At 46.7% G+C, this 22,162-nt stretch overlaps 9 protein-coding genes and 1 non-coding gene across 10 annotated transcripts; 5 read left to right on the top strand and 5 right to left on the bottom strand.

The window, feature by feature from the left end:
• Positions 1-91: 91 nt before the first annotated feature.
• Positions 92-4,254, bottom strand: VTP21DRAFT_6339 (uncharacterized protein; the record flags this gene model as incomplete). The annotated part of the gene is made up of 7 exons (XM_069396958.1): positions 92-409; positions 490-1,740; positions 1,822-2,014; positions 2,100-2,252; positions 2,330-3,036; positions 3,103-3,375; positions 3,481-4,254. The coding sequence occupies 7 exons, from the start codon at positions 4,252-4,254 to the stop codon at positions 92-94; spliced, it is 3,669 nt and encodes a 1,222-aa protein (XP_069247224.1).
• Positions 4,255-4,367: 113 nt separating this feature from the next.
• VTP21DRAFT_6338 (mitochondrial 37S ribosomal protein bS18m) lies at positions 4,368-5,200 on the bottom strand (the record flags this gene model as incomplete). The annotated part of the gene is made up of 5 exons (XM_069396957.1): positions 4,368-4,447; positions 4,526-4,649; positions 4,722-4,909; positions 4,965-5,039; positions 5,098-5,200. 5 exons carry the CDS (start codon positions 5,198-5,200, stop codon positions 4,368-4,370), a joined length of 570 nt encoding a protein of 189 aa, XP_069247223.1.
• Positions 5,201-5,399: 199 nt separating this feature from the next.
• On the top strand, positions 5,400-7,047 carry VTP21DRAFT_6337 (uncharacterized protein; the record flags this gene model as incomplete). The annotated part of the gene is made up of 5 exons (XM_069396956.1): positions 5,400-5,418; positions 5,514-6,271; positions 6,351-6,412; positions 6,483-6,807; positions 6,883-7,047. The coding sequence occupies 5 exons, from the start codon at positions 5,400-5,402 to the stop codon at positions 7,045-7,047; spliced, it is 1,329 nt and encodes a 442-aa protein (XP_069247222.1).
• Positions 7,048-7,310: 263 nt separating this feature from the next.
• On the top strand, positions 7,311-8,499 carry VTP21DRAFT_6336 (uncharacterized protein; the record flags this gene model as incomplete). Its single annotated transcript, XM_069396955.1, has 5 exons — positions 7,311-7,441; positions 7,511-7,825; positions 7,902-8,083; positions 8,149-8,331; positions 8,423-8,499. 5 exons carry the CDS (start codon positions 7,311-7,313, stop codon positions 8,497-8,499), a joined length of 888 nt encoding a protein of 295 aa, XP_069247221.1.
• Positions 8,500-8,685: 186 nt separating this feature from the next.
• On the bottom strand, positions 8,686-9,244 carry VTP21DRAFT_6335 (uncharacterized protein; the record flags this gene model as incomplete). The annotated part of the gene is made up of 4 exons (XM_069396954.1): positions 8,686-8,778; positions 8,848-9,000; positions 9,063-9,166; positions 9,235-9,244. The coding sequence occupies 4 exons, from the start codon at positions 9,242-9,244 to the stop codon at positions 8,686-8,688; spliced, it is 360 nt and encodes a 119-aa protein (XP_069247220.1).
• A 137-nt stretch (positions 9,245-9,381) lies between these two features.
• Positions 9,382-10,407, top strand: VTP21DRAFT_6334 (uncharacterized protein; the record flags this gene model as incomplete). The annotated part of the gene is made up of 4 exons (XM_069396953.1): positions 9,382-9,603; positions 9,686-9,790; positions 9,880-10,176; positions 10,246-10,407. The coding sequence occupies 4 exons, from the start codon at positions 9,382-9,384 to the stop codon at positions 10,405-10,407; spliced, it is 786 nt and encodes a 261-aa protein (XP_069247219.1).
• A 555-nt stretch (positions 10,408-10,962) lies between these two features.
• VTP21DRAFT_6333 (uncharacterized protein) lies at positions 10,963-12,306 on the top strand (the record flags this gene model as incomplete). Its single annotated transcript, XM_069396952.1, has 1 exon — positions 10,963-12,306. One exon carries the CDS (start codon positions 10,963-10,965, stop codon positions 12,304-12,306), a length of 1,344 nt encoding a protein of 447 aa, XP_069247218.1.
• Positions 12,307-12,495: 189 nt separating this feature from the next.
• On the bottom strand, positions 12,496-12,577 carry VTP21DRAFT_t271. The gene has a single exon. It is a non-coding gene; the product is annotated as a tRNA-Ser (tRNA).
• A 948-nt stretch (positions 12,578-13,525) lies between these two features.
• Positions 13,526-20,097, bottom strand: VTP21DRAFT_6332 (uncharacterized protein; the record flags this gene model as incomplete). The annotated part of the gene is made up of 17 exons (XM_069396951.1): positions 13,526-13,844; positions 13,934-14,058; positions 14,114-14,197; positions 14,266-14,674; positions 14,735-14,868; positions 14,934-15,170; positions 15,242-15,877; positions 15,945-16,749; positions 16,809-18,127; positions 18,194-18,301; positions 18,364-18,829; positions 18,896-19,028; positions 19,087-19,366; positions 19,446-19,526; positions 19,581-19,727; positions 19,793-19,911; positions 20,064-20,097. 17 exons carry the CDS (start codon positions 20,095-20,097, stop codon positions 13,526-13,528), a joined length of 5,436 nt encoding a protein of 1,811 aa, XP_069247217.1.
• Positions 20,098-20,917: 820 nt separating this feature from the next.
• On the top strand, positions 20,918-21,452 carry VTP21DRAFT_6331 (uncharacterized protein; the record flags this gene model as incomplete). Its single annotated transcript, XM_069396950.1, has 2 exons — positions 20,918-21,169; positions 21,246-21,452. 2 exons carry the CDS (start codon positions 20,918-20,920, stop codon positions 21,450-21,452), a joined length of 459 nt encoding a protein of 152 aa, XP_069247216.1.
• Between the last annotated feature and the right edge of the window lie 710 nt (positions 21,453-22,162).

The raw sequence follows: 22,162 nt of genomic DNA, 5'->3' as shown, positions 1-22,162 counted from the left end.
TTTTTTTCGTATTCTCCGACCCTCTGCTCTAACTAATACTGTTCTCGAGGATCGAAAATTCGCGTCCGAGGCCGCCGTGGCGCAGAAATGTTCACGATTCATCTTGCATAGGACTCTGCGCTCTGGGCCCTTCCTTTCCCCTCTTCATTTCCCCCCGCAAATGGGCCAAGATTTCCCCCGCCCTCTCCTCGCCATTGTCCAGGCGCATCTTCAACAGCCTCAGCACCAATTCTAAGGGGACCCTTCTCCTTGACCTCATGCGTTCGCCCCGACGCTCGCTCTGCAGCTCCTCTATTGGAGCGTCATAGAGCTGCCAGAGTTGTAGTATGTCGCGGTATTTCTGCGACTCGAGCTGGTCTAGAGGTATCGCATTCCCTTCCTCGCCTCCGTTGAAGTATATCTTTAAAAGCTAGAGTCACCATTCAAAATGGGGCAGAGTTTCACAAAAGGATTAGTGAAAGAATGGAAGAAGGCTTATCGGGAAAATACCTCCACCCATTTGAACACCACAAACCCCTCCATCTCGCTCAACGGCCTCATCGTGGCTCCTTCTAGAGGCGGCAATAGCATCTCCACCACCGCGTTCAGGATCTCTTTCCACACCCTTAGCAACACTACGTTCATAACTCTGCTTGGGAGGGTGTCGCAGAGCATTTTCAAATTGCGCTCAAGGTATTCCAACAGAGGATCCAGTGCCTGCTCGCAGTCAAAAGCAGAAATGGACGATTGGTTCCCTGATGACGGTGGATGGAGGGGGGCTCTGGTCGTCACTAACGTCGTCATGCTGCTCAAGCCATGAAGTGCTTGGTTGGCAAGGTTGGGCCATGATAGGCGCCTGGCTGGCGCTAGCACACCGGAGATGGCAGAACGCGACAAACTATCATGTATGGCTGGCGAAAATTGCTCCACGATCGCCGCAACCATAACACCCTCTGTCCTCGTTAAGACCCTGAAAGCTTTAGCAAACCACGATTGAATGTCGTATTCACGGGATTCGAAGTGGATCCTCAGCTGAACGCGCCCTTGGCCCTCTCCTCCTGTACCGACGAAACCGACGGACTCACGCTTGCTTTTGCTATTCAAGAGGGTGATCCAAGTGGGGGGATCCGACATGAGCTTCACCCTGGCCTCTCCAACCCACCTCTCCTTCTCCACTACGGTGAGAAGTATCTCAGCCTCCTCCTCCAGGGGCATTTCAAAGACTTGATTCCAAACGGGATTGGGTCCTGATCTTGCCAACGTTCGCGCGATGACCCTTCCCTCATGCTCCAGAACAACGCTCAGCAATCCCTTACCAAGCCCCTCGCCCTTCACGATCTTCAAAACGCAGAGCTGACTTTGCTCCCTCTTGATCCTCATTTGAAGAGAGTTTGCCCTCGCAATGGAATCCACCCCCATGAGTTGATAGAGCTCATCAAGTCGCCGACGCGCGATTTCAATATCATTCAGCTTAACGCACATTTGCTGTGTTAAATGAAGCGGCTGCGTATGGGCGTGGGGGGGATGGACCCATGATTTGGCTCGGAAAACCCAGCTTTTGGCTTCAACCGCGGGGACAGCCCCCTCCTGATGGTCGAGGATGGACTCGGGATTCCCCATCTGTATATCCTGAGAGAAAAGATACTCCATCAGCACGCAATACTGCTCCATAGCGCGACACGCGATTCGCGCCAGCTGGGTCTGGAACTCGGCGTTTTTCGCGGGATCAGGCCACTCAAGCTGCTGGATGAAATCTACGGCCTAAAAGGATTCGGTTTATCCCGATGGAGTGTGGGGGGAGGAGGGGCATACAGCCCTCTCTTCACCTTTATTTTTACTTACTTGATGGATGCTGATAAATATGTCGACAATGGAGGAGGAGCATTGTGCCCCTTCATCCCGCAATGGGTGGAATGTGTCTTGCTGGAGAGCGTTCTGCACCCATTCAAGAATGCACGACTCGCACTCCTGAAGATATCGGTGGATTGTGGTGAGGAAGTGCGACTCCAGCCGGAATTTGAAGGCAACAGCCTCCCTGTTAGAAAAACCCCAAATATTCGATACATAAGGGCTGGAAGACAACTCAACCACGAACAAAAGTGGATGGAACATCAACCTACTCAGGGCAAAAGGCACTATAGAGCTTCATCAGTTGAACCACGCTTCGATACAGATCAAATGCTTTATCGGCTCCAGCCATCTGTACACACTCCAATTGCAAGACAAAATAGGCCATCTGTTTTCTCAGCACTATGCCCAGGACATTCAGTTGGCTAACATAGCAATGCAGACGTCAATTCTAAGCTGCCCTCCCCCCCCCCCCCCTCGATGTATCACAGGGTAGGTTTACCCTTGAAGAATGGCCCGTGGAAATCGCCTGTTAAGTACTTTGTACTCGACCAAAAGCTTATACGCCAGGGTCACCATCTTTCCGATCTCACTTACCTCCCCGTGCTCCTGCTCGATATCGGTGCTAATGTGGTGATATCGCGTGATGGCGGCGCCCTCTAGCCTCTCGGCTAAGATATCTTTGATCTCCATATCCTTCCCAGCGCCATTGGAATGGCCGTCACGATAGATGGAGTGATTTCGGACCTTCTCCAACAGTTCCTCCAACTCTCTGACCCACTCATTCCAGGCATTATAATACCCCTCCATCTCCTTCGCAAACAGCTCAATCACAACCCGAGATAATGCCTCCAATATATGCAGCATGAGTTCCCTTTCATTGACGGTCCACAAGGAAAACTCGTACTCTTTTTGCACGCGCATCAAAGTGTCTAGCTGATCCTTTGCGTGAGAAACCATGGATTTCTGATACCGTCCCGAGTCCGGGATACGCGAGGTGATGAGATCGAGCAGTAGAAGGTGCCGATAGGTGGGTGGCAGGCGCCAACGCACGACACACTCTTTGAGGAGAGTTTCGCTGTGTGGGAGAAGGATGCGCCTTTGCGCGGAGGCAAGCTTGGTAGGACTGCACTCATGATTGAAGCATACGGTTAATAAGATGCGCAAGCAAAGCTTAGGGTCCGGGGGAATAAAGGTAAACTCGCTTGTCTACAGGCAAACGACCGTTTCATTAAGGGTTCTACAGACCGAGAAGAATGGAAATTTGGAATTCACTTTGTGATCGACATGGTCGCGCTTCAAACAAGAGTCCGGGTCATCGGCCGGCAGATGTTCCCGAGAGAGTAGCGTTGCAGGTAGTACCTGGGTCGGGGATCGAATACTTGTGCAAGATTGCTGAGCCAATACGTTCAACAGCCCATTCAACTGCTGTTTTTCTCGCTCCATCCAGATAGCAAAGGCCTCGTCAGAAAGAAAATCCGTCCGACTGAGGTAGGGACTCTTCCGATGGAAACAATCCAGTAGTCGCTTGATATCTTCAAGCGCATTCTAATAAAGATGCAATTCTCTTAGATACTCTGCACACTTTCATAGAAAGGGATAATGGTGTTTCTTGCATGCTTTTTTCCCCCAATATATTATAGCAATACCTACTTGTTCAGTGCATATGGACTGCAGCTCAATAACTCTCTTGGAGAAATGCGCTAAATCCACCTCAAACAAGCGTCCAACATGCCGTACCAACGGCATGTCCGCCATGCTATCTCCCGACAATTCATTTTCATTGTCTCCCTCAGGCACGCGTCCGTGCTCCTGCATAAAATTTTCCAACTGCCGCGCTGTCTCCTGGCTCATGGTTGCGCTTTTGATACCAACCTCTTTGACGAACTTCGTGAATAATTGCAGCGGTCTTGCACAGCCTTCTCCTTCTGTACAGCATTTCGCAAAACCTGCCATCAATTCCTCCACAGTAACTGATGGATTAGCTTCCAGAATTGGGAAAACATCGTTTTGGAAATGCTGGAGGCTGCACTGGAATTCTTTTTCTCCTTTCACATTTTCAAGGCTAGCCATGATATAGGCCGACTTTTCTCTTAATGCCAGTAAAAATTCCCTCGAAACTTCATTGGAGGTAGGAGAATTCTCAGGCTCCTTTCTGAAATCAGCGGATTTGGAACCTGAGGTTGACGAAAGTCCACTCCAACCCTCTTCAGCTGATATGGGTGGGCTAAAAGGGTCTCTACGGAAACTAGGAATTCCGTTGGGAACTTCATTAGTTAAAGTGGACTGTCTCTGGCGCCATTCCTCTTGGGAGGCAAAAATGGCACAACGTAATGCGTATTCATAGGTAAGCTTGGAGCTGCTCGGCATGGGTTGGGAAGAACCTAGGCTGCGTCGCAAGGAGGAACGTTTGGGCCTCGTTGTCATTTCCGGTTCCCATTTGAAAAGGTTAAGAATTATGTTGGTGTGGGGAAGTTTTTTCAGCCTCCATGTGAGCACAGATCTCCACCAATTCAAAAGCCACAATTTATTATTCTATTTTATTTTACATAGGAACGTCGTGGTCGGTATGAATCCTTTTCCACGGCTGCAGGTAGTTTGTGCGTACACGGGATAAGTCCTATGGTAGAAGATAAAAAGGGGAAAGTGAGGGTTAGACCGGTGTCAAACCGCCCGGATTTACGTCAAGCAAAATTACCCATAGCTCTCGCTCTCTTTACTGCCTTTGACAATTTTCTCTGATGCTTGGATGAAAGGCCCGTTTGATCGCGCGGGAGAATTTTTCCAAGCTCTGAAACGAAACTTGACAGTAACATGAAATTCTATCCCATTCACAATTCATGTTAGCCCCCGAACGAAAGTTACGCTTGACAGGACAAGCTTTTGCTCGTTACCTTGTACTCTTTGAGAGGATCGAGGCCAAGGGTTCGGAAAGGATCGTTAGGGGTAGGCCGCCTCTGCCGTCGTGATCCTTGCTGGATATCATTTAAATCCTCTGGGCGGTATGTGTCTCCTACTGCGAAGGTGCGCTGGTGACGGATAACGGGCGGCTCGGGTTCCTTCTGCTTCGCACTCTTTTCTCCTAGTATTAACCCATCAATAAGATGCGCGGACTCGGGTAGAAAATGAAATCTTACTGTTAGTAAGTGTCTGGAGAACTTTTGTAAGGGCGGCATGGGCGTGTTCGGTCGTGTCGGGTGTGTCGATCGCATCTAATCCGCATACATGCTCAACAATCATGGTTAGAAAATGCATTGAAAAGGATATTACTGTTTTGTGACTGTTGGGTAGGTGGGATGGAACTGATGGCTCTGCAATAAGCTGGTCTCACCAGACTACGAGCGGTTGCGAGTGTCCGTAACAGCATGGCCATCGACTTTTTTAACGAGAACGATCAACGTCTATCTCGTCCAACATGTTTACTCGAGAAGATGGTTGAAATGAAGTGGCTTATTTCTGCGCCACAAATTGTCGAAAACTCTTCTTCTGCTAGACCATGTCTCCGCGGACGCGATAACTAGACTAGATCGCCAGCACTTGCAGCCCTTTTATAAAATTGTGCTACTAGAATCATGGCAACATACGGAGGCGGTAATACCTTCATTCTGTTCCTCTTAATGATGAGAATGATGAAATTAATGGCCATCGCTCTGCCAATCTAATGGGATTAATTTAATTCAATCTAGACGAGATCTCTGCCCTAGTCCTAGACACAGGCTACTGCTGGACCCGGGCAGGCTACGCCGGTGAAGACACACCCAAGGCGGTCTTCCCCTCGCTTGCAGGTGTACTTCCATCGTCCGCCTCTGCGCCACCCACCGATGCGGAGGGTGACACCTCTATGACTGCATCGACCCCACAGCAACAGCAAAAGCAATACATATTCGGCGATGGCGACATTACATGCTGGAGACCCAACATGGAGATCCAACAGGTGGTGGGACGCGATGGACTAGTAAAGGATTGGGATGCACTGGAGAAAATGTGGGAATATGCCATCAAGGGGAGATTGAGGGTAAGGGCAGAAGAGCACCCGCTGCTGGTGGTTGAGCCGGCATGGAATCCTCGCGAAGCGAGAGAAAAAATGTGCGAAATCGCATTCGAGTCCCTGAATGTGCCTGCCTTCTATCTTGCACGAGACGCGGTGTGCACCGCTTTCGCCACGGGGCGATCCACCGCGCTCGTCCTCTCCTCGGGGGGAGGTGTCACTAGCGCTGTGCCGGTGTACGACGGATATGTGCTTCAACGCGGGATGCAGCGGCAGATAGTGGCGGGCGAGTTTGTCTCCGACCAGATCCTGCAGGGGCTGGAGGCGGATGGGGTCAAGGTGGTGCCGCAATACTTGGTGGCGAAAAAGCACCCTGTAGAACCAGGGCAGCCCGCCAACGCCGTACTAAAGGATCGACCCAATACCACAGAGAGTTTTCACAAGTACATGAAAATGGTGAGGGGATGATGCCGCGGTTGGCAATCAAAATGCCTCCTCCTCACTCACCCATTTCTTTATTTTTTTCTTCAAACAGAGAACAATCCATGAATTCAAAGAGAGCGTCTGCCAGGTTGCAGAGATGCCCTACGATGAAAAGTGACCATTTTCCATGCCCATTTTTCTCTATCCGCACAATCTAACCAAACTTTTTTTCCCCTTTATCCAGCGTGATATCCGCACGTCCCCAGAGACCCTACGAGTTCCCGGATGGCTATAATATGAATGTGGGCTCGGAGCGCTACCGAGTCCCTGAGCTACTCTTCCAGCCCCAGCAATACATCAGAAAGCCTGTCGTCGGGTTCACCGACGAGGAGACGCGCTCTGTCGAATCCGCGGTAGGCATCCCACAGTTAATTTTCAACAGCGCCCTCAGCTGTGATATTGACATGCGGCCATCGCTGTTGAGTAACATTGTGGTGACGGGCGGCAATACACTCTTCCCTGGCTTCACAGAGCGGATCAACCAGGACTTGTATAACTTGGCATTTGGGGTAAACTGAAACGGATGCGGGAAGATTTTCCCAGATCGAGGATGGAATGCTGACATGATCATTTGGCTAATTTAGCAAAAGTTCAAGATCCATGCGCCCGGAAACACGGTAGAGCGCAAGTACAGTGGATGGCTAGGCGGCTCCATCCTCGCCTCCATGGGCACCTTCCACCAGCTATGGGTCTCACGGAAGGAGTATGAGGAGTCCGGCGCGTCTATAGTGGAGAAAAAGTGTCTTTGAGAATTTTGCTTATTTTTTGCGTCATGGTTGTTTTTTTTTAATAAAAGCTTAGTGAAACGATCCGATGTGCCACCACCGGATTCTAATTCAAATTCTGAAATAATGCGCGATAGGAAGAAAAGAAGGCCTCGTGAAAATATTAAAAGAGTAGCCGAGAGATCGCATTTCCCTAGTCCTTCGCTAACGTTACTTTTATTTCCCAACCATTTCCACGAGCTCAAAGGCTTCCTTGCTGCTTTTCCCCCTTGCTTCCTCTCAAAACAATGAGCACTCTGCCCGACTTTGTCAGCGAAAAATGGATCCTGCTTCCAGATGAGCATGAGGTCTATATTCGCGAATGGACACCCACCACCTCGCCAAAGGCCGTCGTGGTTTTTGTGCACGGATTTGGAGAGTAATGCTCCGCATTCTTTCCGGCTTCCCGCCCTGGGAACACTCACTTGACCTTTCTTGGTAATTACAGGCATTGCACTCGCTATGATCATGTCTTCACACGCTTCGCAAGTGAATCCTTCCGCGTCGTTTCGTACGATCAGCGCGGATTTGGACGGACTGGCCAAAAATCAAAAAAGCTTGGCGTCACCAAGGGATATGCGACCGTGTTGGACGATCTCACCACCATCATTAAATACGCGTACACCAAAGAGGATGAAGAAGCAGGTCGGCCGCTCTTCCTAATGGGGCACAGCATGGGGGGTGCCATAGTTTTGAACTACGCTGCAATGGGGGAGCTTAAGGAGAAGATCAAGGCAGTTATTGCCTGCTCGCCCCTTCTAGTGTGGGTTTTTCATTGGCTCCATTGGTGGAAGGAATCGACAATGACCCCCTCTTCGTTTCCTATTTTGCCGTCATAGTGTTCCGAAGGAAACTGCACCACCCCGGCCCGTGGTGGCTCTCGGCTCTCTGCTCTCTAAAGTGATAGGCTCATTCCAGGTCCCCGCCAATGTGCCCTCCTCGGGCATTAGCCGCGACGAACAAGAGGTCCTGAAGTATGACGCCGACCCGCTGGTGCACAATATAACCTCGCTGCGTTGCGGTAAATACCCCATGCCCCAATAAGCTGTAGATTGATATCTTCTGACGGCCGATGTTGGATGTTAGCCGATGACTTCATGTCGGAGGGGAAAGCCCTCCTCACCTCTCGCTACAAAGACATCAAGGTTCCAATCTACGTGACGCACGGCACCAAAGACCAGCTCACGTCCTACGAGCACACGAAGCAATTCATCGATAAGTTCGAGGGCGATAAGACCTTCGTCACGTATGACGACTTCTACCACGAATGTAAGTAATGCCCACGATGTTTCCTCATTGGTCGAGCAAGGCAAATCGAATCTCAACTTTGACCTCCCCCCCCTCTCTCCCGCCCCTACAGTGCACAACGAGCCAGAGCCGGACCGTGAACGGGTCATCCAGGGATATATCGACTTTCTTAAAAAACAAACTCAGTAATGTTCCAGTCCTCCTTCCAAAATAAGTTAATAATAATCATGAAAATACATTGGGTGAATAGCATGACATGCTGACTAGTAGCACAAACGAAGCATTGATGGCAATTCATACAAGATTACAATAAAGCTCAGTCGTAAAATCTTTGAAAATAGGGCTTCAAGGCGGTATTAAAGAGTAGAGTCATCTCTAGTCGTCCCAACCGTTCTCCTTTGTGATTTTTGCCTTTTCTACAATGTATTTGCCCTCCTTATACCGCTGTGAGGGTTCGAATGCTGCAATCTAATTCCGCGTTCGGTCCATTAGTTCGCGAGGGAGTGTCTGAAGGAGAAAGAGAAAGCTACGACTTACATATTTCCATCCAACCACCGTCTGGCACACCAAACAGCTAATATCTGCTACCGAATGCAGCCCACTCATGAGCACCCTATCCTCCCGAGGGCCCAGCGAAATGTTCTCAACATGATTGAACAAGTAAGCGCGCCCATGTCTTCCATTAAAGGCCTAATGGGACAGAAGAGCCAGAGTGAGAAAGAGCAACGTAATGCGCGCCATAGAGCCATTACCTTGGATATAATCTCATCGTGCCGAGCGAGATGGGTGTTACACATAGCGCACGTATAGATTCGCCCTCCGTCGAGAAAAGTGGCAAACACTCCGTTGGCGCGGCCTACAAAAAAAAAACCCTCTAATTAGTGCGTGCCATCGTGAAACACGGAGGCAAGAGCAGAGAGGTACTGTTGCTCATAGCGTTGCTCCTTCGCACTAATTGGCTTGTGGTGGCTATTTCACAGTCTTTTGTCAGTTAGAGCGGATACAGGCTTCATACTGTGGTCACATTGTCAGGAGCTTAAAAGAGAGTAGTGCTGACGTCATATGAACTCAATGGTTGCCACCCCACGTGGCTATCCGGCAAATATCCTCGCGGAGTCCGACACTGGAATAACGAAAGTGGCGAACTACATTCATATTGAAATGCCCGTTGTTAACCGAAGTAGACTGGACCAACAAAGGGGAACGAGAGTGAATATACCCATCAGAGCCCATGCCTCTCACACCCCAAACTATCGCCCACTTAGGCCCACCCATGACTGCGCTATTTGCCCAGTGATATTGAGTATTACTATTGCTTCCTGTTGTTGATTAATACTAATAAAAATGATCGAGTTTCAACCACAAATTTTATTAGAGTGGAAACGGCGAGAGGCACCGCCGACTCCTGGCCAGGACGCTGGAAAACGAGGTTTCTTTGGATCCTAGGGTGGAGGGGTGGCATGGGAATGGGGTGTCTCTTGTACTCGGTCCTGAGGACTGTACTCTGCGCACTTGGCAGGGGGCCTTCATTTCGCTTGTTTGACCAGGCTTTGTCTCCTGACTGAACAGGTTGCCCAAGGTCCTGCGAGCCCGAGAAGGGAGAGCCCGGTGAAGGTAAGCCCCCGCCACGGCCCCTCGCCCTCTCGGGGGAGCGAGATAGCACGGGAGTTTTCGGGCGCTTGGAGCAAACAAACAGGCCCTGGACCTTCCTTTTGCATCTGTCTCCTTGCCGGCCGCTCGAGACAGCGATCAAACAAATTTGAGAGCAATTACCACGGGTTGGTAGCAGGTCAGCGTGGAGGCTTGGCAGGTGTTATATTGCGGCCGGCAAGGAGACGGACGTATAAGGAAGGGTCAAACATTCGGGTTGGCCAATGCCCACAGTGATTGGATGTTCGCGCGTTCAACAACAACGGACAGTTTCTCTTTTCTTAGGCTGCTTTTGAGAGAGCTCGAGACCTCAGTTGCCCGCTGTCCGCTATCCTGGACCTCGCCCCAAGAGAGTTGGGAAAGTCAAATGAAAAAGCTTTGAGCCCAGAGAACGAGGACTGCTGCCGGTTGGCTGGAGCCACAAGCAGTCAATCCCGTAAGCTCTGAGAGGCTAGCGAGGCGGGGAGAAAGCGCCACAGGTGGCCTGCAATAGCAGGGTTTCAATTTACTGTTCATTAACCTGGGGCACCTTTTGCGGTCCAGGACTGACAAGGCTCGCCTGGTGGCCGCTAAAACAGAGAAAGCTCGCCTCTTAGGAAGGGGTTTCTGGTGGTTGTTGTGGCAGCCCCTGCAACACTTAGCATGTCCACTTAATGGCCCGCCTTTCTGTCAAATCCTATGCTCTTTTTAGTCCATCCGTCCTCTCTGTTCACTAAACCGGAGTCTGCAGTCTGAGCACTTCCCCCTTGCTCGAAAATGGCATATATATACTCCACACTGGCCCTAAAAAAGGGTCGGATTTTTTTTTTGTATTTTGCCACGAGGCATTCGAGCACTTGGCATCCCAATACATTTCTGGAGCTACAAGACTTGCTCTTCTCTCCATTGCTTATCAAACCACTTAGCCGCTGCTGTATGAGGAACGTTTGGCATACCAACTCCATCCTTGATGCTTCCCAGCTGTTCTCTCATACATCTTGGCCAGAGATTTAACCTGTCATTATGCTTGCACATATTCTGCCTGTGGGTTCAGTTCCTCTCCCCGAGCCCCGCTCCATACTCGTCCCTCGTTCCGGCACCACCAAGATCATATCAGAAAGCCTAAGCATTACGGTCCATGTTGAGGCCATCTCTTCTATGCATTATAAAATTCAACTCCGAAAAGGCCACGTCTCCTACTCCATCTATCGAGGCGATGCAGAGCTGATCTACTTCACTCAGATTTTGTCTCGCGAGATCGCCTTGCGCACCAAGACAACCGATTCGGTCGAGAAGCTTCTCGATGTCGGGAACAATAGGCGTATTAGTGGAAGATTGATTGAATGGCTCGGAGTGAAGGGGGGAAGGAAGCGGAGAGCACAGGAGTGGAATGCGATAGCAGAGCGGATCCTCTGCTCAGAGGACGCCTTAACCAGGCTGCCTCTGGTTAGGAATTTCTTCGAGCTGAACCAACTGGACGAGAATAAGGACAGGGGCAAGGGTGAGTCGCAGCCCCCGCAGAATGAGGAGAGTGCCGTTGGCGATACCGTGGACACAGCGCTGTTCGACAAACGTATACCTCCAACGATGGACCTAAAGGTACGCAAACCACACTGCGAATCCTCCCCAAGCAGTGAATACAGCAGTGAGGTCGTTGGGTGCAGTCTCTCAGTCTCCTCCTCTGAGGACCACTCCTCTATTTCAAAATTGAGCCATGGGAAGGGCTCCTTCTCGGACCCGCAGGTCGAGCTCTCCGACGCTGGATCCGACTTCGATACAGACGAGGAGGACGATGACGATTTCCGACCACCTGCCCAGCTTGTGTTCGAATCGCCTTTGTTTAATGGGTGGAGTTGCGCCGAAACCATCCACGAGAAGCGCGACCATTATCCCAGCAACCCCGGCGATATGCCTGCGGTCCCATCAGATGGCTTTGCAAGAAACAAGTCCATGTGTGAACCGCGCTCCTTTCCATCGGCCCAATCCCAGGTACCCCTCTACCGAATCCCACGACACTCCCTACCGTCTCTGCCCCTCGCCCCTCCCCCACCCCCCACCGAAAAGCCTCCTCCTGCGCCCCCGGTTAGCGTTCGTGTTTTGCTTGATCCCGATACAGCTCTGCTTCTCCGCCTTACCCGTGATGTCCATGGCTTCAGAGTTCTACAGGAGCACATTCGCTTTCAGCTGCAACGGCTAACAGGGTCCCGTCGAGACCAACGGAGTAGGATGGGCTGTTATTGGAGGTGCAACACCAGTGGCCGTTTGGTGAAGCAGCGGATTCAGCGTGCCGGGGACTGGGAAAAGCTGGCGAGGAGATGGGAGGGAGAGGTTGTCATTATCGTCCTAGATCAGTTTACCAAACATTAATTTCCTAATTTGGAGCTGTATATTTGTAACCTATATCAATGTTTGTATTCGTTTGCGTTGGTCCATTTCGACTTTTATGTACATTTTGTCCTCTTTGATTAACTCAGTCTAAATATACCTTCTCTAAAAGACCGTAGATCCCCCCCCCAAAAAAAAAAAAAGATTGAAAATTCATTTTCAAAAATTTTTCGTCGCCTGCAGGATTCGAACCTGCGCGTCCAAAGGACAATGCCTTAGCAGGGCACCGCGTTAACCACTCCGCCAAAGCGACTCACTAATCTGCGAATTTTGGGATGTAGAAAACATTATAATATAATCAAAATAACTACTGGGCCGAAAAATCAGCCCACCATAGAGCGAATAACATTCTACCCATCTTTAAACTTATATTCATACTATACTAATGTTTATTGCGTAATCTAGTGTATTTATTTAGGATTCTTACTTAGCAATAGAATGTATTAGTAGTTGAAGAAACTCAATTTGATCCGCTTGAGGTATTGGCATCCACCTTTTAACTATCTAGAGCATTTTGCTGTGCCCAGGTTGTCCTCGATATCGTAACGCAGGGCGACATAATTCCAAATCAGCACCTAGGATATGAATGGCAGGGGATCTTGTGGTATTCCGTCACCAGTGAGGGTGAAAAAGCTGAGTTAGAGAAGAGGTGTGACTGAAGCAATAGGTTGGAAGTTTGTTTGGTAAAAAATGCTTTCAACATGTATCCAAACCCCCCATTTTTCTCGTAGTATAGTTGTTCAATTCTTGTATTTTTTTGCACCCCCACCATATTTTTACTCTCCGTTTTTTTTTCCTTTTTCTTGTTTTTTTCGTCAAGGGGTGTTTGTACATAAGGTGATTCGATATCCTACTGGTTTCAGCGACATATCACCAAGAAATGCTTCTTATTTTTAGCTAGACGGTGTTCATTCCCTAAATCGTGGTGAAAAGGAAGATTTTCACAATAAGCTCCTCGCACGCAAAAGGAACATTTGCTTCAAAAGTTGATAAGCAGTCTGGTTCAGGATTTTAGTAACAAAAAAGCGAAGTCAGAAATCTACATCACAAATAGAAAATTAAAATAAGGAAGCGAAAGATAAGTGAGGATAATCATAAGGCAAAAAAGAATGGATATGGGTGAAAAAAAAAAAACGAAACACCCGTCACGCTTTCTGAAAACAAATAAAAAAAATAAGAGTCATCCGGATAGACGGTGGCACTAACTCTCCGTGCTCTCTTCATCTAGTAAATCGCCCAATATTAGCTCCTCGATAAATGTCAGATCAGGCGGGGCAAGGGTGAAAATGGATTGATGCACATAAAGACTGATGTGCTTCAAGAAGAAGCAGAGTTCGCGCACATTCGTGACTTGACGCATGGTGAGCAACGGGCGTTTGAGCTCGCCTGGGGAAGGGGCTACGTCCATGTTGGTGGCGGGAAGGTTGGAGTCGGAAAATTTGTTGGCAATACAGTCGAGTAGTGCGTGGGGTGTCTCGTCCAGAGAGTCCACCGTATCATCAATAAATATCCATTGGTGACTGATACATGGTGCAAAACCAATGCGTTAGCCAAGAGTAACCATCAGAATGTGAGTTAGGGGAAAGAATGCGAGTCAGGGGAAGCTTACATTTGCAATGCCTCGATTTGCAGGGTAAAGGTCAAATCCAAAAATTTACACGCAGCAAGGAAAACTCGTAAATCTTCAGGCCGATGCAGAGTATCGTTTTGGAGAACAATATCAAAGAAACGCAGCTAAACCCCATGTTAGCAGTATATTCGATCAGACATCAAGAGACTCTCTCCTTACCAGTTCAGTCAATACAGTAGGCCAGAAATTGCTCAAATGGTGGTGCGAAATTCGCATAAGTAGCACACGCAAACAGAGGTAGAGCTATTCACACGCATGTATATTTCAGTTCAGTAACTCTTCCCTACGAGAAGGCCCACAATCGTATTTACCTCGACGTGGGCAGGCTCAATTTGGTTCAGTCGGAATAGGTCGACCAATTTTTCCAAGATGCTCGGCAAACGCGGCAAATACTGATCTTTTTCTCCGCAGTACAAGATGAAGCTCAGGCGGCGTAGGTTCAAGGAGCGGTTAAGTTCCTCTTGCTCACGGTTAGAGAATAGAGCAGTTGTCGAGGGAGTGGTGCTGATGCGACCGATTAACTCAGCAAAGCGCTCCTTCTCCGATTGCATAACGCACTGAATCAAGTGCTTCCACTTTTGTGCACCAGAAGCGTCCATAACAAAGAATTTATTGTCAAGGAAAGTGTCCCAGATTTCCTTGCGCCACGTTCGGTACGCAAAGGGAATGGAGGATATCTCAGAAAGCATATCCGGAATGAGATAATTACCCTTGCCTCCCCTTTAAAGTATGTGATATGTAAGCTGCATACGCCAGCGATACATGGGAGTTCATTCTTACCCAGTAACCCGCGTCTTCAACTGAGGAGTCACAACGTAGTACATGAGATTCGAGAGAACAGCGTTAATCTTGTCAGGGTCGATAAGCAACCTGCGGAGTAAGCCAATAACTGTTTGGGCAAAATAGAGGTTGATCTAGTGTTGGATTGGAACGGTTAATACCTCGATTACAAAATACGAGTCAAGCGAGCCAAATATACCTGCTGAATTGTGAGATCCTCTTTATATTTTGATGAAAGGGTGCGCTTCTCAAGATCGGGGGTGCTGGCGTTTGGTGTTATTGTCTGATCCTTCTCTGCAGTTTCCGAGATTTCCACGCCAGGATCCGAGGATACTTCCTGTTCATCCTCATAATTCGATCGTCGCAACCAGATCCCTTGATCAAAGGATTTGCCTGAAATTAAAATGCAATAATCTAGCATACGCTGATATTGGTCCTAAAAAAATTTCCAGCACGTTGAGATTGAATGCTTGCAATAGCTTTGTAAACCGATTAGCCAGCAATTACCTGAGCATCGCGTCGAACTTTCTTATCTTCCCACAAGGGGCCCATGCTGAGTTTATCCATCATGATGGTCATGAAACGTAACAGTCCAGGAAAGAAGTGCTTGCATTGAGAGGCATTTGCCACGAACTCTTTTACAAACCCAAGGCATTGGGGCCAGACGTCCATAACAACTTCACGAGATGTATTGCTACAGTATTGTTCAAGAAACCGCATGACCGAGATATCCGATAATTTGCCAGCTCGCAAAATATTTCTCCTTGATCGACTTGAAGACTGAGTAACCGGCGACCTCAACCGAACGGAATCCAGTAGGGAAACAATGACAGCTTGTGGGGAGAGGGCTGGTATCGAGTTCATAACCGTAATGACGATACTTGATTTTTCATGCTTCTCTGCGGAATCTCCGGTTATCAGTGAAACCGTGTTTTCGCCGAGCCACATTTCCACGAACGCCTCTACGGTATCGGCGGGCGAGTTTTTATAAGTACGCTCTAGAAGTCTGCGGATACGGAAATGGACACGCTCCCTTAGGGATGGGCTCTCAATTTGATTGGGGGGTTCGAAGATGGACCAGATATCTAGTAGGATTTGAAGTGTAGTGGGAAGGTGGTAGAGAATGGTTTCGCGTGCCTGGAGCTGAGATAGAATAGGCCAATGTTAGATTATTATATGAATCAAATCATTGATGTATGCCTCTTCAAACCTTATTTTCCTGCACATTCGAATCATTCCCTGAGTCAGCCGAAAACAGATACCCAGCTAAGGATCTTAGCCCTCCCGTCCCTTCAGAGATGCCAAGAGGTAATGAAGATGCCCTCGAATCGGTAGAGGCCCCTACACTCATAGAAGCATTGGTCTCGTCGATGCGACCCTCGACAAGGCAAAATAATAGCACTCTTTCGAAACACATCAGGAGCCCCACCATGTCTTCTTCTGAGCAGGTTGGTGCACCATATTCCAAATGGGCCTGCATATCTTGGAAACAGCGCACCAGTTGGTCGCTCAAGCATTGCATCAATGGAAGTAGTATGCGTTTAAAAGCATGACTCCAGAAAGAAAGGCAGGAAACTACAAAATCAAGCCAGTGCTGCAAGAGGGGCCGGTTTGAAGGCATGGAAAGTGCGTTTATCAGACATTTAATCAGAAGTGGAGAGCTTGCAGCGTCCATGGGCGTAGATAGAGTAAAAGATGTAGCCAATTCTCCATCTTCATCGGGATGGTCGGCAGTGGCAGCTGAATTTTTACGGCGTCTCTCCGCTCGAGATAAGAGGGAGGAAGTCGCATGAAGCAGGAAGAGCAGACGAGTTTGGAGGTCCAGTCGTGATACGGAAATGCAAAAAAGTAATTTTCGCAGCGTCACTTCGTATGCCTGTTGAACCAGCGCCAAATCCATGAACTCAGACTTGGTTGCAAAGAAATGTAGCAGATCTGTTGCTGTAATTTGAATGGACTCGTTGGTGAGACCCATGGAGGAAATAAACGACTCAGACACCTCGCTTTCGAGCAATCTAATGTAGAAAATGGTAAAAAAAACTTCAAAACTCGGCTCAAAGGGTAGTGAGCTTACTTTAAGGCATTCATAACCATGCATTCAAAATAAGACGTGTAGCCGTGTGGTGCCTCCCTCGCCTTCATGTCATCCAAAGATATGTTGCCAGGGGATAAGCTAGCACTGTGGACACGCGTAGATCTCAAGAAAGATTGTCCTCCAAAACGACATATTGTTAACAATGTCTCTAGGGCATAGAGTACCTCGGTTTGGTTAAAGTTCTTCTCGTAGTAATAAAAGGATATAGTTTCGTCATCAAGGGTAGCGGTCGTTTGTCTTCGACAAATAGATGGGTGCTGTAAGATTTGAATTATCGGGTCAAGCAGACGGGCATGAGATTTGAGATGTGTGCGCAACCAAGACTCTCCAGCACGCCGGTTAGTAGGATTGTCATCGCGTAGCGTGTCAAGCATAAGGAACATAGGTCGGGCGAGAGCACGGCTTAAATCTTCGACATTCTCAGACAGCTGCACTAAAATCGAGAAACATTCATAATCTTTGAGTCGCTGCTTTGTATCTTGGTTGACCAAATAACCTGCAATGAGTGTTTCAATGTGATGGAAATGGGTCGCTGCATGAAGTTGCCAAATGAGTTGCACAATGCGGGGATGAAGAGAAATATATTCAGGCGAGAGCCACGACCAAAGGCGATCCATAATTTTGCGCACCTGTTCCCGTGCCCACACGCTTAGGGAGGGTAGTTGTTTTTTGCTCACTAGGTCAATAACCAGCGAAAGCGCAGCATTCAATAAACTAAAGTCCTGTGCTCGATAACAGCATTCAAGTAGTACTTCCAACCATCGTCTATCTTGGCCAACAACAAGGGTTTGAGAATCTATGGCATGCGTTGAAACCCCGTCCAATAATGTACATGCTTTCTGCATCACCGCCGAAACCTTTCTTTGTTCTTCTGCAGAGCAAGTAAGTACCTTCTGGCTGGCCAGTTCTCTCAAAAATATTTGCAAATGCTGTAGCAGTTCTTTAATAAGTACTGCGCCTCGTATCCCACCAAACTCATAGTTGCCGCCAGCGCAAGGGGTGTACACATCTCGAATGTACTCGAGGGCATTAGAACCTCGTTTAAAGAAGCGAGCCCCACTTGTATCTTTACTATTGACCAACCCTTTATCGACGTCTACTTCGCTTTCTGAGGAGTGATTGTGCAACTTGCTCTCAGAATCGGAGTTGTCTTGGCCAGGCTCAATCTCAGGTTCAAAAGTCTCAGACTGTTCTTTGAATACGTTTTCGGGCATTCGTCGCAGCAGTTTAATACTAACGGTAAGTGCCCGTTCTATCTGGGGTAAAAGGTCGTTAAAATCCGGGTGATTTGCGGTTTTCTGGCAAACAGATAAAAGGGGAGTTAGATAAGATTGGGAGATGCTGTTAAAGAATTACTGAATTACCTCAATTTTGCACACAATTGCCAATAAGAGTAAAGGCATATGCAGGAGCTGAATTTCCTCTTCTAATAATTTGAATGTATCGAGGACGAACTCTATCAAATCCAAAGGCTATAATATGGGTTTATCTGGTCAATAAGCATGTTGGCTTTTGAGAGTCGGGAAATGCTTACTAAGGTATTTGCAGAAGCTGAACTCGGAAAGTTTTCGTCCATAAGATTGAACAACTTCATCCAGAACAAGTAGGGTGTCACCATTTCTACAAACATATTTGCCGTTGGAAGGAGACCCGGTCCAAATTCGCTTTTTGAGATATGACCACGTAAACTTTGCAGTACGTCTACAATTAAATCCTGTACAATAGGCTGACCAATTTCGCCACGATCCATAAGCGAAACGATTATCTTGTAAGGTCTTTGACCTTCTGCGAGATCACCTTCAGCTGCGAAGAAAAGACGCCGAAGAGCTATGGTGAGAGGCTCGCGTGCATATTTCGAAAAATATTCTTGTTGTTGATTATTTTGATCATGTGGTCCCAAAAGCCAGCCATACAAGCGTCGGTTTAAAGACATGTCCTTGCGCAAGACAACTCCCAGTGCAGCTTTCATTAGCAATGTAAGATCATGGTGCTTTATGATTCTAACAAAATTAAAATTTAACATATTAATAAATAATTAGCACAGATAATAAAATATTGAAACTTACTGTTTGGAGAGAGGAAACTGTATTACAAGCAACTCTAACATAGAACGCTGCACCAATATATTTGAATCGCCTAAGGTTGCAGAAAAGGCACGCACCATCAGACCTGCATCATCTCCCAGAAAACATGCCCTATCTAGATATTTTTCCGTTAGATTGAGAAATGTAACGATGGAAGCTTGTATATTAAATACCTTCCAGAGAGTCCATTGAGGGGGCTCGCCGAATTAAATAATTAAGCACTGGCCCCCGGAGTTGCGCAGAGGTAATCATAACGAGCCACATACACTGATAGAAGTAGGACATGGTGATAGTTTGCGACAGATGGTCCAATAGTGATACCACTCTGTCAAAAAATTCACCATTTTCTTCCTCAATGACCGGTAGAAGTGCTATAATTAAACTTTTCAAGATTGGTTTCAACTGCGTGTGAAGTGGGAAATAGTATGTTTCGAAGAGGCTCAAAAGCTGTGGCTATAAACCGATTAAAAAATTTATATTAACTGAACATGAGGCACATTTATTCTAGCAGCTAAAAGATGAGCTTACAAACCTTTACTGACATCGCAGCATATTGTACGAACGGGAATAGGCCACTTGAATATAGCGCAAGATCATCAGCGAGCTGATCTGCCTGAATTCTCCAATATTAGTGGCATTCATATCAATCATGATGTGTAAATCTTACCCCTATTGTCTGGAAAATATATTCATAAACCTCCAGGGTCTTTTGATGTACTCCCGCAGGGAGAGCAGGATTCAGGCATTGGGCCAATCTCTTAGCGACCGTAAGCTTCCTTGGGATAACTTCAAATTGGGGAAACGCCTGAAACGTCTGAAAATTAAAAGTCAGAATTTCAGTTATGTTATAGCTTGGCAATAATATGGGTAGATGTTCACCTTTAGAAGTCGGCCAAGAAATGCAATAAGATCGGCCCACTCGGTGATGTTTTCGAAAGTCTGAAGATTTTTCTCTACAAGTTGGACATATTTTTTGTAGCGAGAATCACGCTTATAATCTATATTAATACAATAAATTAGAGAGTTCAATAGTTAACATCAAGGCCCAGAATCAATTCGATCGAGAGTTAGGTTATCATAGTCGCTCAGAAAACCGTTAAAATTGAAAACAAGTCCAGTAGTATAAACCATTACTTTAGTTTAATCCTACCTTCTAGTTTTTCGTTCTTTTTTACTAATGTCATGGATCAAAGTACATCATCCGAATGAACGAGGTGCTATGATTATGTTCAAAACTGTAGAACGCGTTCTAGGTATTTTCCGTAATAGTTGGTAAACCAAGCCACCTTGAATTATTCAGATTAATATAGGACCCGGATACGAGATGAGAAAATTATAAGGTAGTTAACACGCAGAAAGAAAAGGAAAGAGCAGCTTAACGTATATTTCAAGAATATACATTGAAAGGTATGGCGGATGTATATTATACAACCCCTTATGTATTTTTCATCCGCAGAATTCATACACACGTTGGATGAAAAGACAGTCACAATTCTACTTACCCAGAATTGATTTAAACTCTTTCTCCAGGTGGTTGTCCGTGGATATCAGATCCATCTTTGATTGAAAACATAAAGCATCTCGGCTTCACTCCTTTCTGTAATGATATTGTTACCAAGGTAAATGAAAGGTCTACTCTTTTTTTTGCATAAATTGGTGTTAGCTTACTCTCTTAATGATTTGCCACATTTTCTTTGCTTTACTAGACTCAATTTCCGAGCACGAATTTTTTTTCTCCTTGTTATCGGCTCCCTATTACTCATTTTCGTATATATTCGCCATGTTAGCATTAGAGGAAAACCTCGTATATCTCATAAAATTGTGCCCGGTTTTGTCTCGAGACTACCACGTATACAGCACTCATTTAAATTGGAAGAAAGAGTATTAGAACGAAAGAGACGCGAGGGCCGGCGAGGAGCAGTTAAAAATGCATTTGTAAGTATATGTAAAATTCGCTGAAAATGAGAGGAAGATATCAAGGTTAAACTACTGAAATGTGGTCAGATGCATGCTTGGAATGGATATAAAAAATATGCTTATGGCCATGATGAGCTACGACCACTTTCAAAACGAGCAACAGACCGTTTCGGGGGATGGGCATGCACACTTGTCGATTCTCTGGATACATTATTTATTATGGGTATGCAGGCGGAGTTCGATCGCGCAGTAGATGTGGTTAAGAACCTAGACTTCTCCAGGGTCAATGTTCTACCCGGAGATGAAAAAGGGGTAAAGCAAGTATCTGTTTTCGAGACGGTGAGTTATTTTTCCAAAAGAAAGCATAACAATGAATGCTTTACTCACGCATTTACCTTTTTAAATAATATACTAGGTCATTCGCCATCTCGGTGGGCTTCTCAGCGCATACGAGATGTCTGGTAATAAAATTCTACTTGCCAAAGCTGAAGAGCTTGGAAATTTTTTGCTGAATGCCTTTCACCCCAAAACTGGCCTTCCTCACCGTGCTCTCGTTGTTGCAACGCAAGTTCCCCGGTTTACTATCCTTGTTGCAATTAGTGCACTGAACATCATTTTATAATATAATAGGCAAAAGCCTGGAGATGGTTCTCTCTCGACCTCAGTAGCTGACATCGGCATGTAAAGCTATAATACATATAAGAATTTATTTAATAATTTTCGTTTTCATTAGGCACTATTCAATTAGAGTTTAGACTGCTTTCTGAATATACTGGCAACCAAATATATCATAAGAAGGTATGCTGTAATGAATTTTATTAATATTTCGTATATGCCGACCAATTTTCTCTATAGGCACAACATATAGTTGATTTTCTTGAAAAAATGCCCACCGATAATTATTACAAAGTACGAGGATTATATCCTATTTTTATCAGTCCCGTAACTGGGAAATTCTCCACAGGTGATCCTACAAATATCTCAGGGAATTAGCATCGCGTGCAGTCTAAGACTTTTTCTCTCACAGATTATGTTACTTTTGGTGCTAGTGGAGATAGTTTGTACGAGGTATATACACGCTCTAAACATAATATTCTCCATTAAAACTGATTATTTTTGTAGTATTTTCTCAAGCAACACTTACTTGTGGATGGTGATGAAGAACAGTATGCAAGAATGTGTAAGTAAATTCCAACTTTTACACTCGATTGTCTCATTAATCAAACCTCCAACTTAGATCTACTCTCCGTGGAAGAAATGAAACGCAGGATGCTCATCAAGGCCAACGGCACAGAAATGTTATTTTTGGGTGGTTACACTGGTTCTTATGAT

This window comes from Calcarisporiella thermophila (assembly GCF_041956535.1).
Source record: "Calcarisporiella thermophila strain CBS 279.70 unplaced genomic scaffold VTP21scaffold_26, whole genome shotgun sequence".
Taxonomy (NCBI): domain Eukaryota; kingdom Fungi; phylum Calcarisporiellomycota; class Calcarisporiellomycetes; order Calcarisporiellales; family Calcarisporiellaceae; genus Calcarisporiella; species Calcarisporiella thermophila.
Note: the sequence above shows the minus strand (reverse complement) of the source record. Positions and strands in the feature narration are given on the sequence as shown.